The 18,864-nt window shown below is 39.7% G+C and overlaps 1 protein-coding gene across 1 annotated transcript in view; it reads left to right on the forward strand.

Moving 5' to 3' along the window:
* The window catches only part of LOC140228902 (A disintegrin and metalloproteinase with thrombospondin motifs 3-like), a 52,220-nt gene that overhangs the window by 29,607 nt on the left and 3,749 nt on the right, over nt 1–18,864 (forward strand). Inside the window, exons 13-14 of the mRNA XM_072309170.1 lie at nt 3,774–3,861; nt 4,309–4,431. Coding sequence (XP_072165271.1) covers nt 3,774–3,861; nt 4,309–4,431 — 211 coding nt within the window. The remainder of the gene's footprint in view (nt 1–3,773; nt 3,862–4,308; nt 4,432–18,864) is intronic.

Here is an 18,864-nt window from a genome sequence, read left to right on the forward strand (position 1 = left end):
AAAAAGATCATACAAATCGTAAATATTTGCTGGACGGGAGCTGTGTGAATGATGTAACAATTCTAGTTCACGCTGAAATAATTCCCAATTGGCTCTTCGAAAAGCCCAACGGGGCGGAAGATTGTCATGATTTTGAGAGGAAGCGCTAGGTATGGAAAGTCGCTTTAATGGCAAAGTAAAATGAACACTGCAATATATAAGGTAATGATCACTCCCGAGGGAAAACGGGGATACCGACCAGTTACAGTGGGGGGCTAATGACGGAGGAACAAGAGTGAGGTCAATTGATGTGGAAGATCCTCTAGCAATGTCAAAGCGTGTTGCTGAGGAATCGTTAAGCATAACAATATCGTGATCATTGCAAAATTCAAATATGACTTTTCCGTTGAGGTCCATAGTGGTTCCTCCCCATGCAGGATGGTGGGCGTTAAAATCTCCTCCAATGACATAGTATGGCAGGCAGTCGACTGTAAGTGAAAGTAAATCTTGTGTGGACAATCTTTTTATGGGATTGTAAAAATTTATCACAGTGACAGAAACATTTCTATACAGAATATTGACTTTTAAGCCCTCTAGGTGAGGGAAATAATGAACATTGCTGAAATTTACGTCTTGATGAATAAAAATTGCACAGCCACCTCCACGTGATGAGACGCGATTGCGCCACAGAGCAGTATACTTAGGAATGGAGAAATTTGTGTCATCGTGACACCAGGTCTCTTGCACGAGGATAACATGTGGGGGAGAAGGGGAAGAGTAGATGTGTTGAGTCAGCTCCGCGCCATTAGAGGGGAGCCCTCTGGCGTTCCACTGCCAAATAATGAGGTTCAGATCCATTATTGGTTCTGGTGTAGGAGTTCGAATATCTTTTCCTGGGAAACGACCACATCGAAGCAAGTGTTTGCAGATTGAACAACTAACATGATTCTCTTGTGGTCAGAATCAGCCGCATGAAGATTGTTGATAACTGTGCTCACAAAGGAGACTAGTTTTTCTACTAGGAGAATGGATGTTGTAGGAGGGAGTTGCCGTTTGTTAGTTTGAGTGGAGGCCGTATTTGTATCTGTGGGGACTGGGAGGCTTCTGTGAACCTGGGCCCTGTCAGTAGCCTGTTGGGGTTGAGTAAATGCATGGGTCACATTCACAGTGGTAGGATGGGAGCGAGAAGTAGTGATGGAGGAGGTGGTAGGGTTGGACTTGGAGTTATGAATGGGAGCAGGTATGGTGGATTGAGGAGGAGAATCGGGCACATGAGGACCTGGGAGATGTTGCGGGTCAGATTGATCTGGGTTAGAATTCATAGCCTGGGTGTTGGATTGGGTAACCTGTAGTTTTTTGGCAGCTTCAGCGTAGGAAACATGATTCAAAGTGGAGTAATTTTGCACTTTACGTGCAAGTTTGAACTTTGGGCAGCCTGCGTATGCCGCGCTATGGGGGCCCCCGCATCGCAGACATTTTGGATTGGATTTGGACGGGCAAGAAGAGAGATCATGGTTTTCTCCACACCTTACACAACGCTGTTTAGATCTACATGTATCTTTTGTGTGACCAAACCTCTGGCAGTGAAAACAGCGAGAAACAGGGGGAACATATACACTTACTGGGAAAGTTTCGTAGCCAATGCACACTGATTCTGGAAGTGAGGGGCAGTCGAAAGAGAGAACAAGTACATTGGTTGGGGTGGGACCATCGTTTGATCGCTTTGAGATGCGCTTAACTTCGGTCACATCCTGGCCCGCCAGCGCCTCCTTGATGTCTTGTTCCGTTAACTCGGGCGAGACGCGTTTGATGACACCTTTTAGAACAGGAGAGAATGACTTGTCGTTAATGACACGAATTGGGGTTTTGCAGAATTCATTCAGTTCCATAAGAGTACGAACCTGTTTAGGATTGAAACATTTGATAGTGAAGGATTTTTGTTTGCGTTGGACTTGAGACACTTTTCCTACTAGCTTGTTTATTTCACGTGCGATCTGGATGGGGTTGATGAGAGTAATGTTTTTGACTGTGCCAATGATAGTTACATGCGGGTTGAAGGGAGGACGGGTGGGTGTGTGAAACAGATCAGATTCGTCATCGGAGTAGGGTTGGGAATTCGGTCGTTGTCTTTTTCGTGATACTTCAGTAAAGCCAGTGTCGCGGCTAGGAATCGGAGTGGGGTCAGGTTCTATCTCTGAGAGGTTGTTGGGGTTTTCTTCGGAGTCATTAGCGGGAACAATGAGGGGAGGGACGTCCTGAATTCCAGACATGGCCGCCATTGTGACGGCCATGTAGGGAGAGGATCGAGTGGGGATAAACAATAGAGTGGGGCAGGGAGAGGCGAAATGAATAAAAGGGAAAAGGAGGACTAAAGGCGCACCGGACCGAATACGAAGAAAAGGAAAAAACCAGGCAATGACAAGAGAGACCAAGCGATAAGGAACTCTAAAGAAAGTCTGAGGCCTCTCAGTTATAAAGTAAATAGGTCGGATAGTATAAAACAAAGGGAATTACAAAAGAGAACGCGTGTATAGAGGAGGTGAGAAACAAAATGGCAGCTACATGTATAGCTACACAATATAGCTTTGGCAACGTGCAGCGACCGAACACTGCAGTTTACACAAGTATACACAGAATCAGATGTATTTTGACACCTGGATGTAAATACACAGTGGATATATAATAACACAGTAACAGACAGATAATACTTTCCTTTCACAAATAAACTACAGGTGAAGTCAATCAAAGGGTGGATACTATAACTCAAAACAGAGGAAAATAGGCCTACACATCTAAGACAAAAAGAAAAATAATAATTAGACAATATACTGTTCGCTACAATGAATGATAAATGATCTTACGAAGTATATAACATCAACACAACAAAGTAGTAAAGTATGTGATAACATGTATAAATCACGGTAACTCAAACTGTATAGGGCGGAAGCTAAAGAGCAGCGGACGTGCACTCACTGCGACAGGCTGTGCAAAGCAGTGCTTAACTGCCGTGAGTCGAACAACTTACGATGATATGCGTTGTCCTTTGGGTTCAGATCCGCAGTCAAATTTCAAAACAAGTTCAGCAGAAATGTGTCACATAAGGATCAAATAAATGAAAAACAGGCTCACTCATATGATCAAGAAGAACAAACAATATTAATCAAAGCTGAAAGGCAGAAAATAGATGCAAAATTCGGTTAATAGTACAAGTAGAACAGCGAGAGCACCACGGCACGTCCGCACCCTTCGACCTGCAAGAATAGACAATTTTTACAGTGGTTGCTTCTATCCCTAACTCACATCTAAGAACTATCTTAAAGCACTAATGCTAGGTTTTTGTTTCATCTGCAAATGGTAAATTATGGCTTTAAGTGTTTCAATGTGGGTTTTTTGCATGCGAAGTACTTTATATTTTGCCAAAAATGAAAAGAAATCATTCAATTTCCCCAACTTTGTCAATTTTTAAAGCAAGCGAAGAAAATAGATGAATATATGTCTGAAAAAACCCCCTAAAGGTTTGTATCCGATATTAATTGGAATCGGTGGACTGCTTATAGCTCCCTGTCGAATTATATTATTTATTATCATTTGTTTTTATTTGTCATGTGACATTTATTTGTACCTGAATGTTGATAAATAAATAACATTTCTTTGTGAAAAAATATACATACATACATACATACATACACGCAAACATGCATAAATACTTACATGCATAATACACAGAACACACATGAAGATAATACGAAACCAAGTTGTGTGCTATTTTCTGGTGCTTCTGGTGACCTGTGTAGGTACGAGTGGCAAGCTACTGACTGGAGTGAGTGCAGCGCCACCTGCGGGGTTAGTGCCTCCAGGAGACGACTTGTCGCCTGCTTCCAGGTAACCCACTCTTATTCACCTCCTCCCCATTAGTCATGTGACAAATTTTGTGGACGTTGGTATCACTATTTTAATTGTAGCATTCAGCAGAGAAATAAAACAATTACTACAAAAAAGAAGAGGACATCACGATGTGGGTTTGTCTTACTCATTATTCTGTTCTTTCTTGAAGAGTTAACCCTTGTTTGAACGCATTTTCCCGGGGTGTATTTGTGACACTTTTCTCGTCAGCACTGCCATTTCCCTTGGGTTTGAAATTTGCTTATCCTCCAAATTGTTCGTGCTCTTTTTTTCTTTTCTTTTTCTTTTTTAAATCAAGCTCCCAGTTACATGATGTTCACACATATCGAGTAAGACAGACGCATTATCTTCTATCATAAATTTATAATCTACCCTCGAAATTGACCTGAAGACTTGTTACCCATTTATGTTCTATTAAATCCCCAGTTCATCGGTGAAGAAAAAGAATTCGCAGATCCTGCGAGCTGCACAGCACCCCGCCCACCTGAGACCGAACAGTGTGGGTTACCGAAATGTCCGTCCACGTGGAAAACAGGGGCGTGGTCACCGGTATGTGCCCACAATCGATTTCTTGTTTGTTTATTTGTTACTTCTGCATATGTACGTGTGTGATGTATGCTTGTATGTTTTTGGATACTTAACAGGAAGGCTTACTTCAGAGCGACCACCTTGATTATGCAGAACCGATTTTATACGCTTCAGAACATTAATGTATGTAACGATTCTGTCCCTGTGGAGCCGGGAAATGTGCAAACGCCGGGAAATGTGCAAACGCCTGAAAATGTGCAAACGTCTCGACGGGATATGTGCAAACGCCGGGAAATGTGCAAACGTCGTGCCGGGAAATGTGCAAATCTCTAAATTTCATCAACGGGAAATGTGCAAACGTGACGCCGGGAAATGTGCAAATGTTCAATTTTGCCGGGAAATGTGCAAAACGTCGCCGGGGAATGTGCAAACCATTCATTTCACCTATATTATGTAGAGATGGAAGAAAAACTCTCAATCAAAGCTGCGCACGAACCATTACCATCTTTACCGCCTGTCTTAGCGACCATCTGTCTTGTTTTGTTTTTTTATATTACATTTTCAGCATTTTCTTGCAAACCCTACAACGAATTTTCACCAGATTTGGCAGATAACATCTTAATGGTGATATGATCGTGATTTGTCAAAATAAGCCCCCCCCCCCCCCCCCACACCAGTCCTAAGGAGGGGGTGGGGAGGAGTTGAAGCCTCAGAGTCCATAAACGCTTGATTTTTTTTTTCTTCATCTGTCGAACCGAAAAAGAAAGAGCTAATTCAAAGTTAGTGCTATGAAGACATTATGACTAAAATTTCATGTTTGATTATGGCGGACCCAGGGGTGCCCTGATCGGGGGTGAGGGGGGGGGGGGGGGTTAAAGCTTCACTTTTAACATCCCCAAAATCTGGATTTAAAAAAAAAAAAAATCTTTTTCTGTCAAACCGAAAAAGATAGAGCTAAGTTAGTGCTATGAAGACATTAACGTGATTAATGAATGAAATTTCATGTTTGATTATGGCCGATCAAGGGGTGCCCAGATCAGGGGGGGGGGGGTGATGGGTGGAGGGGGATATTCCACATTTTTAGCATCTGCTTGAAATATCTATGAGGGATTTTCACCAAACTTGACAGATAGCAAGATTATGGTAATAGTTATGATCTTAATTTGTTCAAAAGAGCCCCCCCCCCTTCCCCCACCGCCGAAGAGGGGGGGGGGGGGTGGGGCTGCGGGGCCAGGGTTGAAGTTTCAGCGTCCCCAAAACTCTGGAATTTTTTTAATCTTCTTCTGTCAAACCGATAAAGATAGAGTTTAGTTAGTGCTATGAAGATACAGCGTTAATGAATGAAATTTCAAGTTTGGTTATGGCGCGGATCAAGGGGTCTCCAGATCGAGGGGGTGAGGGCAAGGAGAGGAGTTTTCCACATTTTCAGCATCTTCTTGAAAAATCTACGACGGATTTTCACCAAAATTGGCAGATTGCCTCTTTACGGTGATATGCACTTAATTTGTTAAAATGAGGCCCCCTCCCACACACACACACACACACACACACACACACCGCTTAAGGGGGGGGGGTTGAAGCCTCGGAGTCCCTAAACTCAATTTTTATCTTCTTCTGTCAAACCGGAAAAGAGAGCTTAGTTAGTGCTATGAAGACATTAATGCCTGAAATGTTATTTCACGTTTGATTGTGGCGGATCGAGGGGTGTCCTTATGGGGGGGGGGGGGGTGAGGGGGAGGAGGGGGGATTTTCACATATTCTGCATCCTCTTGAGAAATCTTTGACGGATTTTCACCGAACGTGGGAGGTAGCATCTCTAGTGTGATAGAATCCCACTTTGTTCGAAGGGGCAACAAGTTGTTCCCCTTCCCCAAAGGTAGGGATAAGACCAGGGTAGCCCCCACGTCATTTAGCAAGCAGACGTGAAATTTCATCAAAGTATAGATCTACCTTCTAAAAATGTGATAAGAAGGTGTTCTATTACTCTTGGTTGTATATAAAATGTCTTTAAAAAGTATGTATTCCGTTTTTTTTTTTCATATGTATAGGGTTTTCAATAAAATTCTGTATTCCACCCGAACGACCCCACCCCTTCGTCTTGGTCCCTTTCAAGTTCAAGGGGCGGAGATTGAGGGTGGGGGGGGGGGTCCATCTCCTCCCACCTTAGGGGTTGGGGCAGTGCTCATCTAGACAAATTGAGGTCATTTTACCAGATAAATACGCTACGCTACGTTTCAAGCTTGGCAAATATCTATAAGGGTTTCAAGAAGAAGCTATGTGACAAATCCGCCTCCGCCGCACTTAACATTAATTCATGAATTAACTTACCATAACAGGCACCAGCACTCTATTAGCTCCATCATTTTTGTATAGGTTTTTTTTTTTTTTTTTTTAAGCTGATATATGATTTTATTATCCGAGGGATGCGTCTTGAGTTTTCAGGAAAAAGACAAAAAATGTGAAAATTAAGCCTCCTTCCTACCCACTCCCCTTTTGGGGCATCCCTTCATCTGTCATAGTAAACTTGAACCTACATCATGCATTAACCCTTTTTCATTTTCGGATTAACCCTAACTTACCTGGGCTATTTAGAGAGCTTGAATTCCTGGGGGGGGGGGCATTATGCCCCCTTCAGATCTCGGCCGTTGCTCGCGCGATCGCCGCAAAATTTTGCATGAACATAAAGCCGGATATAATTTCATTTCATTTCATTTATTTCATTTCCAACAACATTTTCATACACAAAATAACACAACATCAATGCAATGTAGTAACAAAGAAAAATACGTGGAGTTGACAATACTACGCATCACAAAAGCAAAGTGAACAATGAAAATTGAATTGAAACTAAAGTTGCCGGAAATGGAGGAGACATGCTAAAAAGCAAGCTTGTATTTTGCAGTCTCCTCGTGGACAAAAAGACTAAATAACATCAAAAAGCAATTAGCTAGACATAATATATCGGTGTATAACACTTACAGACCTATACATATGAACAAACAAACAAACAAACAGACGGACAAACAAACACAAGCAACCTCTCTTGTAAAGAGAAAGATAGGGAGAAAAAAACAAAACACAGTAAAGGAAAAAGAGGAAAAGAGGAAATTATTTTGAAAGAAGAAACAGAAAGAGACAAGAGGACAGGGAAAGGCGAGAAAGGAGAAGAGATGAAGGGTCTATACCAGCACACGCGAGGCACATGATGCGGTGGATCACCGAGGTATATGTACATAATGTAGGAAAGGAATAGATAAAAGAAAAGAGTGAATATAACGAATATAAAAGAGAGCTCAGAATTAGGGCTAATCAAAATATAACTCATTCAACTATATAAGAATTTATGAACAACTTCTTCAGTTTAAATGTGAATGTGTTTAAACTCAGAACTTGTTTCATACTATTATCGAGAGTGTTCCAAAATTTGGGGCCAGTAAAGGAAAACACGGATTTAGCAAACATAGTCCTAGTTAATGGCAAATGAAATGAGTTGGATTGCCGGGTAGGATAAAAATGAACAGATCTATTTTTAGTGAACATGGAATCAAACACAAATGGGAGAGAATTATTGGTAAGTTTGTACATGAATTGTCCTAGGTGTAACAAATACAAATCCTTAACTTTTAGGATTTTGTTTTCATGGAATAACACATCAGTATGACTTCTCCACGATTCATTGCAAATAATGCGAAGAGCTTTTTTCTGTAACAAAAGTAATCTTTCCAAATGAGAAGAATGTGTGTTTCCCCAGGCGAGTATACCATAATTCAAATAAGGTAAAATCAGAGATGAATATAACATTAAAAGAACATTTTTAGGTAAACAAAATTTAACTTTATTTATAACACCTATATTTCTTGAAATGATACGGCTTATGGAATCAATATGTAAATTCCAAGTAAGTTTACGGTCAATAATCAAACCTAGGAATTTAATTGAAGAGACTTCTTCGATAACTGTATCATTCAAATATACATTTCTAGGTACATTTTCTAAAGAGTTACTAAAAATCATACATTTAGTTTTTTTAATATTTATGGACAATTTATTTGCTCTTATCCATTGAAGTAATTTATCCAGTTCAACATTTAAAACGTCAATTAACATATTAGGATCAGAATGTGACAAAAAAACATTAGAATCATCAGCAAATAATAGAAAGGAAAGAATAATTGATGAATTCGGCATATCGTTAATGTAAAGGATGAATAAAAGAGGTCCAAGCAAACTTCCTTGAGGCACTCCACAGTTAACATTTTGCATGACAGATGTATGCCCATTAACATAAACAAATTGCTTACGGTTAGAAAGGTAACTTCTAAACCACTCCAAGGCCTTTCCTCGGATACCATAATATGATAATTTATAAAAAAGTATATTGTGGTCAATGGTATCAAAGGCCTTGGAGTAGTCCAGGAAAACGCCGATTGTATGATGAAATTGATCAATAGCTTTTGAAACTTTATCTAAAAAGGTAAGTATTGCATGGGAGGTGTTGTGGTTTTGCCGGAAACCAAACTGATAATCAGAAATTATTTTATGAATATCCAAAAACTTCAATAATCTAAAATGAACAACTTTTTCAAGTAATTTCGAAATAGAAGTCAACAAAGATATAGGTCGATAATTGCAAACATCTTCCCTATCCCCTTTTTTATAAATAGGAATTACTTTAGAAATTTTCATATCCTCAGGGACAACTCCGTTACACAAAGACAAATTAAAGACGTGTACTAATGGATCAACAATAGAATTGATAATATTTTTCAAAAGAACATTATCAATACTGTCATACCCGGCACTTTTCTTGTTTTTCAAATTCTGAACAATATCTAACAATTCATTTCTCTCTAAAGGAACAAAAAACAGTGAGTTAGGATTACGAGTTTGTAAAAAAATCAAAAAAAATCTTTTGACTATCCGGAACATTGTGAGCAAGATTATTGCCAATTTGTGAAAAATACTGATTAAAAATATTTGAAATGGATGTAGCACCATCGATAATCAAATTGTTATGTTTGATTGTGGTAATACGCGGTTTCTCCGTATTTTTATTAATAGCTGTATTAATAATTTTCCACGTATTTTTAATATCATGTTTAAACAAAGATAACTGATTAATAAAATATTTACGTTTTTCGCATCGTATTAATTGCGTGAGTACATTCTTATATGAAGTATATTTATAATGAGATTGCTGAGTGCGTTTAAGTTTATCAACATAATACAAATTATTCTTACGGTTAATCGATCGCAACAAAGATTTAGATATCCAAGGCAGCCTAGGATATTTTTTGTAATTGTTACATTTTTTTCTAACAATGGGAACATGTTTATCCAAAATGGAAATTAGCGTTTGCATAAACAAATCATAAGATTCAGTTGGATCCTCTTTATCATATACATCAGTCCCGTCCACTCTGTTTAGCTCGTCTTGTAACCTAACTATATTGTCAGGTGTTATTTTCCGGAAACTTACCATAGGAGGCTTTAAAGAAATTCTACGGTTAAGGGGTATATAAGTGAAGATGGGATAATGAAATAATTCCAGAGACAGGTAAAGGGCTGATGTTACAAAATATATTGTCGATAAGTGTTGCAGAATGATTGGTAACACGAGTTGGTTTTGTTATAAGCGGTAAAAAAGACGAGGAAGTCATTATATCCAGAAAATTTTGGGCATTGTTTAAAGTCTGAAATTTTGATAAATCAACATTAAAATCTCCCATAATAAAACAATCTCTATTATTAAAAGTTGGGTTTGATAATAAGGATTGTACGTAATCAAAAAAATCATAGATATTTGAATTAGGAGGTCTATATAATACTGACACAATTATATTCTTTGAATTAGGGACCTTAATTTCAATAACAAGTGATTCAACAATTTCACTCATACAATTCAGTTCATCATGAATAACATAATCCAGATTTTGTTTTACATGTAAGGCAACGCCTCCGCCCATTCTCTGATTTCTACTATTATGTATGAAATCATAACCTGGGAGTGAGAACATAGAAGTAGATCCATGAGTGGTCCATGTTTCACTAAGACCTATTACATTAAAAAAGGATCCACGAGTGCCATCCATAAATAAGCGAAAATTATCAAAATTATGATTCAAACTCCTTATATTCAGATGCATTAAAAACAAATTATTGTCACAATCATTACCTTCAATGAAAGATTTGATATTGTTAATAGTGAAATATTCTGAACTTGGATATTGTTCATTGTTATTCTGACAAAAATTAACACTATCCTCATAAAAATTGAAAGGTAACTGATAATCTTTACTAGAGGGGTCATTATTTGCCTGTGTTTCCGTGTTATTACTGAACATTTCAAAGAACTCATCACTGTTTAATGAATGAAAGGCAAAGTCTTCGACTCGCATCATCTAGGAGTCAGAAAGAAATAGGACGTACTCGGTGCCATCGAGCGCCAGTGTGCGTTCGAGCATGCATGGCAGAGACCCCAGGAGGATGAGATAAGAGAGAGCATAAAAGAATGTAAGAGGACGAGAAGGAGTAGGAAGGAACAGAAAAAGTGGTAGAAGTAGAAATAAGAAAGAAAACGTAAATACCGGAGAATTACAAGAGAGCAAAGGACAAACAGTAGACAAGAACAAGACAAACACCACAAAAAACACATACCTATCGACTCATGACCAAGGTACATTTCCGAAAAACTAAACCCAATCATCGCTCTCCCTGCCCCCCCCCCCCCCCGCCCCCGAGAAAAATATGTCAAAACTGGTCAGGCAAGATAGACTCCGAATAATGCATTTACAATCCTTTTTTTTTTTTTTGTGAGTACAGTATTCAGTTAGTGCACTGGATGAAAGTTGCCAGTGAACCCGATGTTACACTTGCTCGTATGGGCTAGGCTGAAGCTTTTCATTGGTCGAGCCTCGTTACGCCACGCTACTCCGTCACCCAACACACAAACTTGACGAGAATGCGTTCACTGGTGCATGTAAAACCTTCGGTATGTGACAGTTATTGTTCCATCTCAAAACTGAACAAGATCAAAGCGTTTGTTACCAGTACATTGTCAAATATATCGTTAGATTTCAGTGCATCTGGGCAGGGGTTCACCGAACCACGCCCCTCTGTCATTTACATCTCAGTTCACACATTATCATATTAACGAAGTCTCATTACGAACACACTATACAGACACCTGTCCAATTGTTAATTTCTGAGTTCAATGCATGTACCAAAGTAACAATGATATATTCCCGGGCGGATCCAGAAATTTGCGATAATAAAAGGGGGTGCATGCACCCCTCCCCCGTTTTCTTTTTCTGTCTTTTGTTTTAACAAAGTATGAAGGGGGGGGGGGGCGTGCGCCCGGTGCAGTCTTCTCTGGATCCGCCATTGTATCCGGAAGTCATCTGCCCGTGACATAGGTTGTCCAGTGCTCCTATAGAGCATAGTCAAATAAGATGACATTGTTATAGAAAACAAGAACAAGAACAAAGCTATTCTCAAAGACCTCATACTATAGAAGACTATTTTCCACAAATATACATAACATTTTAGTAAAGATGTGCAACTCAAATAACTCGAAGCACACCCAGCCAACACATCCGATTGGAATCAAACATTAACAAATATTTTAAATTCAAGCCCTCAGTTGTTTGCTGTTTATAACGTAATAAAATTACTGAATAAAACGCATTTATTTCAAAATTATCGAACAGTGTGTGAAAAAAACAACAACGACAGCTTTCTCAAAATTGCTCTCAAAGCTTTACTGAATGTCTAGCAATAACCCCAGGTGGATCAATGGCAATGCACAACTGTAATACACAAAGGCCCAATGAAATAGAAAAAGAGAGATCAACAGCAACATCAGGCCATTCTTTTCAAAATTTTCAAACAAAAAGGTATGGTCCCTGTAGTCATGATATCTACATAAAAGGATAACAAGTACGAGACCTGTGTTTATTGACTTCAGCTTGACTTCCGAAATGCTATGCTTATTTGAGGCCATTGAAGTTGTCATTGGAGCAGTGAACTCTCGATACATCCGAATTGTCAAGTAGCCTAAGACCGCCTAAATAATCACACATAAATGAAGGGCGGTCGGTCTTACGTGATAATGATTTGAACATGAACATTAAATGTAAGAGAGAGAGAAAAAAAAAAGAGAGAGAAAAAAAAGAGAAGCAGCCAAGCCTGAAAGTCTCAAGAGAATAGAGAGTGAATACTCTGAGCGCTAAGAATACACAAAGATAAACTTGGAGTTCCTGATGTTGGTATATAAAGACAAAATGAACTAGAGGGATTCCTTTCTACACTCTTGCCACGGGGCTTATCGGGCAGTGAACTCCCATGACAATAATCACAAAGAAAATCGAGTGCGCTGAAGTGCGCTGAAGTGTAAGGCGGTCAAACTTTACGTAATAAATCAGCATTTAATAAATGTAGTACATACGCAATGAACGAGTAAAATGAACTGAACCAAGCCCAAGAAGCCTGGAATTCTCAAGCGCTTGGAGAAAGAATGCTCGGAGCGCCAGTAATAATATGCACATAAACAAATTTATAGTTCTTGCTGCAGGTACACAGAGGAAAGAACGAAAAAAGCACAAGAAAGTCCCTTTCCATATTTGTCATGGAACTCACAGGGCAGCGAACTCTCAAATACCGCATTAACAAAAACAAGAAGAAAAGAGACAAACAAAATCCAGTGCACTGAACTGAAAGGCGGTCAGTTTTACGTAATAAATCGAAATTAGATGTTGAACATGGAGCATAACGTCGGGCGCCAGACCTCGCATCAACAAAATGTCAAATGTTCAGGAGAGCCAGAAAACATGGCGGCCAAAGCATTAGAGTGAATGGGAAAGCCTTTCATTTGACCTGCCGTGGTGGCTTCAATTTTTGGAGTAAAACAGTTAAAATTGAAACCGGACATTACTTAACCCATGCATTATCTGACCATTAATCCAGAAGAGTCATTTTCACCACTAAAATTTCAGATGCGAGGTCCCGTCACCCCAGCGGCGATACCCCCCCCCCCCCCCCCGGAAGCCTAAGGCTCATGAAAAGAAAATGCTTAAGCTCGAAGCGTCAATAATACGCATTAACAAACTTGGGTATTTAGTTGTCTTAACTAAAGACCTATAGGGAGAGAGAGAGAGAGAGAAAAAAAAAAGCGATTCTTACACGAAAACCACTTTGACCACGGCACCCATGTTCGCAGTTCACTGTGATTAAAGGCGGTCGGTCTTACGTAATAAGAGTTTGAACATGAACATTAAATGAAAAAAAAAGGAATAAAGCAGCAGTGCCTGAAAGTCTTTGGCGAATAAAAAGTGAATGGTCGAGGTGCTAAGAATATTCATAAACAGGGATTTACGTATATAAAGAAAAAACAAACAAACAACTAGAGGGATTCCTTTCTAAAATTGCCATGGGGCTTATAGAGCAACGAACTCTCGATTGCCACCTTGCTTGACCTGGAATAATAATAGTAGTAATAATACAAATTCCAGGGCACTGATCTGTAAGGCGGTTAATCTTACGTAATCAGTCAGAGTTAGATGTAATACATGAGCAATAAACAAATAAAATGTGTTGAACCATGCCTGGAAGTCTCAAGCTCATGTAGAAAGAATGCTCGGAGCGCCAGGAATACACATAAACACTTTGGAGTTGTTGCTGTAGGTATATCAATAGAAGAAAAGAAGAAACTAGGCAAATTCCTTCCGCTAATTACTATGGAACCTATGAGACAGCGAACTCTCAAATACCGCTTTAACCAAATAGAGGACTGTTGGTAAGAAAAAGAAAAAAACAAACAAACGAAATTCCAATCCACTGGACGGAAAGGTGGTCAGTCTACGTAATAAATCTCAATTATGAGATGGTGAACATGTGCTTGGGGTTCTTTTAAAGGAAAAAATCCTTGAAAGAAGAGAAAAAAAGAAAGAAAAAGGAAAGGTTCTTTTACAAACAGAGTCATGTGTGGTCACATAGTTGCAGGCAACGTCAAAAACATGACTTGAATTCTATTGAATAACAATTATGCATTTGAAAATCAGAATCCATTGGGCTATCAATCAAATGACTTTTTTTTCAATATATTTTGCAAAAAAAAAATCTTCAAATTCATGAAATTCTTCCGTCGAGATGTTTTCTTTGCAACTGATTGACAAATTGCCCTACATCGACGTAAATAAGCACTGAATTGATCAGTGTTTTTAGTAGTAGCCATGATAAAAAAAATCATGGGCGTACATACTCGAGCAGGATTCGAACCTACGACCTCCTGATCACCGTACAGGCGTCATCTCCACTAGACCACCGAGCTTTCGCCCGACAGCAAGTGTTGGTTCTAATCCTTATAGCATGCAGCGGGTACTGCTTTGTTATTCAAATTCATGAAATTCTTCCGTCGAGATGTTTTCTTTGCAACTGATTGACAAATTGCCCTACATCGACGTAAATAAGCACTGAATTGATCAGTGTTTTTAGTAGTAGCCATGATAAAAAAATCATGGGCGTACATACTCGAGCAGGATTCGAACCTACGACCTCCTGATCACCGTACAGGCGTCATCTCCACTAGACCACCGAGCTTTCGCCCGACAGCAAGTGTTGGTTCTAATCCTTATAGCATGCAGCGGGTACTGCTTTGTTATTCAAATTCATGAAATTCTTCCGTCGAGATGTTTTCTTTGCAACTGATTGACAAATTGCCCTACATCGACGTAAATAAGCACTGAATTGATCAGTGTTTTTAGTAGTAGCCATGATAAAAAAATCATGGGCGTACATACTCGAGCAGGATTCGAACCTACGACCTCCTGATCACCGAACAGGCGTCATCTCCACTAGACCACCGAGCTTTCGCCCGACAGCAAGTGTTGGTTCTAATCCTTATAGCATGCAGCGGGTACTGCTTTGTTATTCAAATTCATGAAATTCTTCCGTCGAGATGTTTTCTTTGCAACTGATTGACAAATTGCCCTACATCGACGTAAATAAGCACTGAATTGATCAGTGTTTTTAGTAGTAGCCATGATAAAAAATCATGGGCGTACATACTCGAGCAGGATTCGAACCTACGACCTCCTGACCGACTACGACCTCCTGATCATCAAAAAATCTTATCGAAAGATGTCTCTTCTTAAGGGGATAATTTCGCGGAAGAAGAAGAAGAAGAAGAAGAAAAAAAAAAGGCCAAAAAAGCAAATCAAATTCCTCGATGTTACATTACCGTAACAGAACTAAGGAGAGTTCAGAAAACATGGCGGCCAAAGAGCCAGAAAACATGGCGGCCAAAGCATTAAAGTGAATGGGAAAGCCTTTCATTTGACCTGCCGTGGTGGCTTCAATTTTTGGAGTAAAACAGTTAAAATTGAAACCGGACATTACTTAACCCATGCATTATCTGACCATTAATCCAGAAGAGTCATTTTCACCAAATTTTCAGATGCGAGGTCCCGTCACCCCAGCGGCGATACCCCCCCCCCCCCGGAAGTCTAAGGCTCATGAAAAGAAAATGCTTAAGCTCGAAGCGTCAATAATACGCATTAACAAACTTGGGTATTTAGTTGTCTTAACTAAAGACCTATAGGGAGAGAGAGAGAGAGAGAGAGAGAAAAAAAAAGAGCGATTCTTTTCACAAGTACACGAAAACCACTTTGACCACGGCACCCATGTTCGCAGTGCACTGTGATTAAAGGCGGTCGGTCTTACGTAATAAGAGTTTGAACATGAACATTAAATGAAAAAAAAAGAATAAAGCAGCAGTGCCTGAAAGTCTTAGGCGAATAAAAAGTGAATGGTCGAGGTGCTAAGAATACTCATAAACAGGGATTTACGTATATAAAGAAAAAACAAACAAACAACTAGAGGGATTCCTTTCTAAAATTGCCGTGGGGCTTATAGAGCAACGAACTCTCGATTGCCACCTTACTTGACCTCGAATTATAATACTAGTAATAATACAAATTCTAGGGCACTGATCTGTAAGACGGTTAATCTTACGTAATAAGTCAGAGTTAGATGTAATACATGAGCAATAAACAAATAAAATGTGTTGAACCATGCCTGGAAGTCTCAAGCTCATGTAGAAAGAATGCTCGGAGCGCCAGGAATACACATAAACACTTTGGAGTTGTTGCTGTAGGTATATCAATAGAAGAAAAGAAGAAACTAGGCAAATTCCTTCCGCTAATTACTATGGAACCTATGGGACAGCGAACTCTCAAATACCGCTTTAACCAAATAGAAGACTGTTGGTAAGAAAAAAACAAACAAACGAAATTCCAATCCACTGGACGGAAAGGTGGTCAGTCTACGTAATAAATCACAATCATTAGATGGTGAACATGTGCTTGGGGTTCTTTTAAAGGAAAAAATCCTTGAAAGAAGAGAAAAAAAAAGAAAAAGGAAAGGTTCTTTTACAAACAGAGTCATGTGTGGTCACATAGTTGCAGGCAACGTCAAAAACATGACTTGAATTCTATTAAATAACAATTATGCATTTGAAAATCAGAATCCATTGGGCTATCAATCAAATGACTTTTTTTTTTCAATATATTTAGCAAAAAATCTTATCGAAAGATGTCTCTTCTTAAGGGGATAATTTCGCGGAAGAAGAAGAAGAAGAAAAAAAAAAAGGCCAAAAAAGCAAATCAAATTCCTCGATGTTACATTACCGTAACAGAACTAAACAAGGGAATCAAGGCAACAGTAAAAAGGAAAAGAAATTCAGTACCAAAAGCCGATATGTCGTAGGTTATCAGAGTATATGGCTTTGGCCGATATGTGAGAAAAGGGCAAATAATCAGAAATCCAGTTGAACATATATTTTATTGTAAGGAAGTTATATTTTTAGTGTCGAAATAAAATTTGGTGGTCAGAACACATTCAACAAAATTATCAATTATTTCCATGTATATTTTAAAACTCATTACTGTCAACACTAAAACCTACGTACTGACAGTTATCATGGTGAATCACGATAACAACATGACTATTCACTCCATGACGCATCAATACATGAGCCCAATTTTTCACGGATTAAATAATTCAGATGAAATTATGATCGAGGCGTTGGAAAAGAAAATAGTTACCTGATCAACACCATTCGATTATCTGTTAAACTCAAAAAAGAACAGAACATGGCGTCCATCGACTATCTTCACTCCGCTTAAATAGTTGGTGTTGGCGTTGGACTTTACCGAAGGCTACTCCTCCTAGACAGTTTGGCGGGTGACGATATTGTAGATGTTCCTTACTCTATGATCCTCACAATTTATGCTTCCAATCAATGCACAGCGAAAGACAAAGAAAAATAGAAGAAAAAAAAAAGCACAAGAAACGCACTGAAATCCATGGTACCATTGCCTCCGCGGTTTACACACTTCCAAATAATTCCGGAAAATTAATGTAGCTAAAGTAAGACCTTAGCTGTTTCCGCTTCCATCGACTTCCATCCCTCCACTGGCGCTGTCTCCAGCTTTGTTGGTTGCACTGGCGGACGGCCTGCCGAACGGTCGGCCTGTGGCGATGGATGATCCCTTCCCCTGGCTGCCCCATCTCTCAACGAAATCCTTTTGGTCGGATACTGGTAGGTGGACACGGTCTACAAGAAGTTTCCATGGCTCTGATTTGGAGAAATAAGCCAGCTTGCCCGCCGAGCGAGCCGTTCTCAGGGCTGCTAGCTGTGGTTGCCTCTCACGTCTAATGCGCAAAGGAAGATCTTCTGCAATATACATTGCAGTACCCTTGAGATGTTTGGCGTTTTGCAACACCGTTTCTCTTTCCTTGTAACGCAGGAAGCGAGCTTTGATGGGTCGCGGTCTCGTCGATGCTGGCAGGCGGTGAGCTCTTTGGTACTCGATATTGTTCACGACCTCGGTGGGGATTTTCAACTTCTCCACGTAGAACTTGGCCAGTACACTCTCGATGTTTTCGTTTTCTGACTCGGTTAAGCCGAAAAACACCAAATTTTCCCGGCAGATGTATGCATTCAGTTTGTCAATTTCATTTTGTAGTAGCTTACTCTCCTCCTTCATTTTGCCTTGAATTTGTGGAATTACTTCTTTTTGCAGCGTTTCCAAGTTTTTGGAGTTGAAATTCACCGCCTTGGTTAGTTCCGTCAGCTTCTTGTCGACCTGGCGCATTTCTGATTCCATCTTTCGTTCAAGATCTTTAACTGCATCCTTAATTTTGTCCGTTTGATTATCGAGCGGTCTTTGAATGGATGGGAGAAGTGGTGGACTGTCCGGGGTGCTAAACACAGGGCTAGAGGCCTTGGTACTGGAGCGTTGACAGGGGCGCTTCCCGGCAATTGACGCCATTCTCCTCGTTAAGGCTCAGGAAACACGGAACAGTTTATAGAACCTGTAGCTGTCTATTGAAAACTTGCGGGAGGGGGAGAGAGCAGGGCAAAGACGTCCTTACGCTTCGACGGTCATGAGTTTA

This window comes from Diadema setosum, chromosome 5 (genome assembly GCF_964275005.1).
Source record: "Diadema setosum chromosome 5, eeDiaSeto1, whole genome shotgun sequence".
NCBI classification, from domain to species: domain Eukaryota; kingdom Metazoa; phylum Echinodermata; class Echinoidea; order Diadematoida; family Diadematidae; genus Diadema; species Diadema setosum.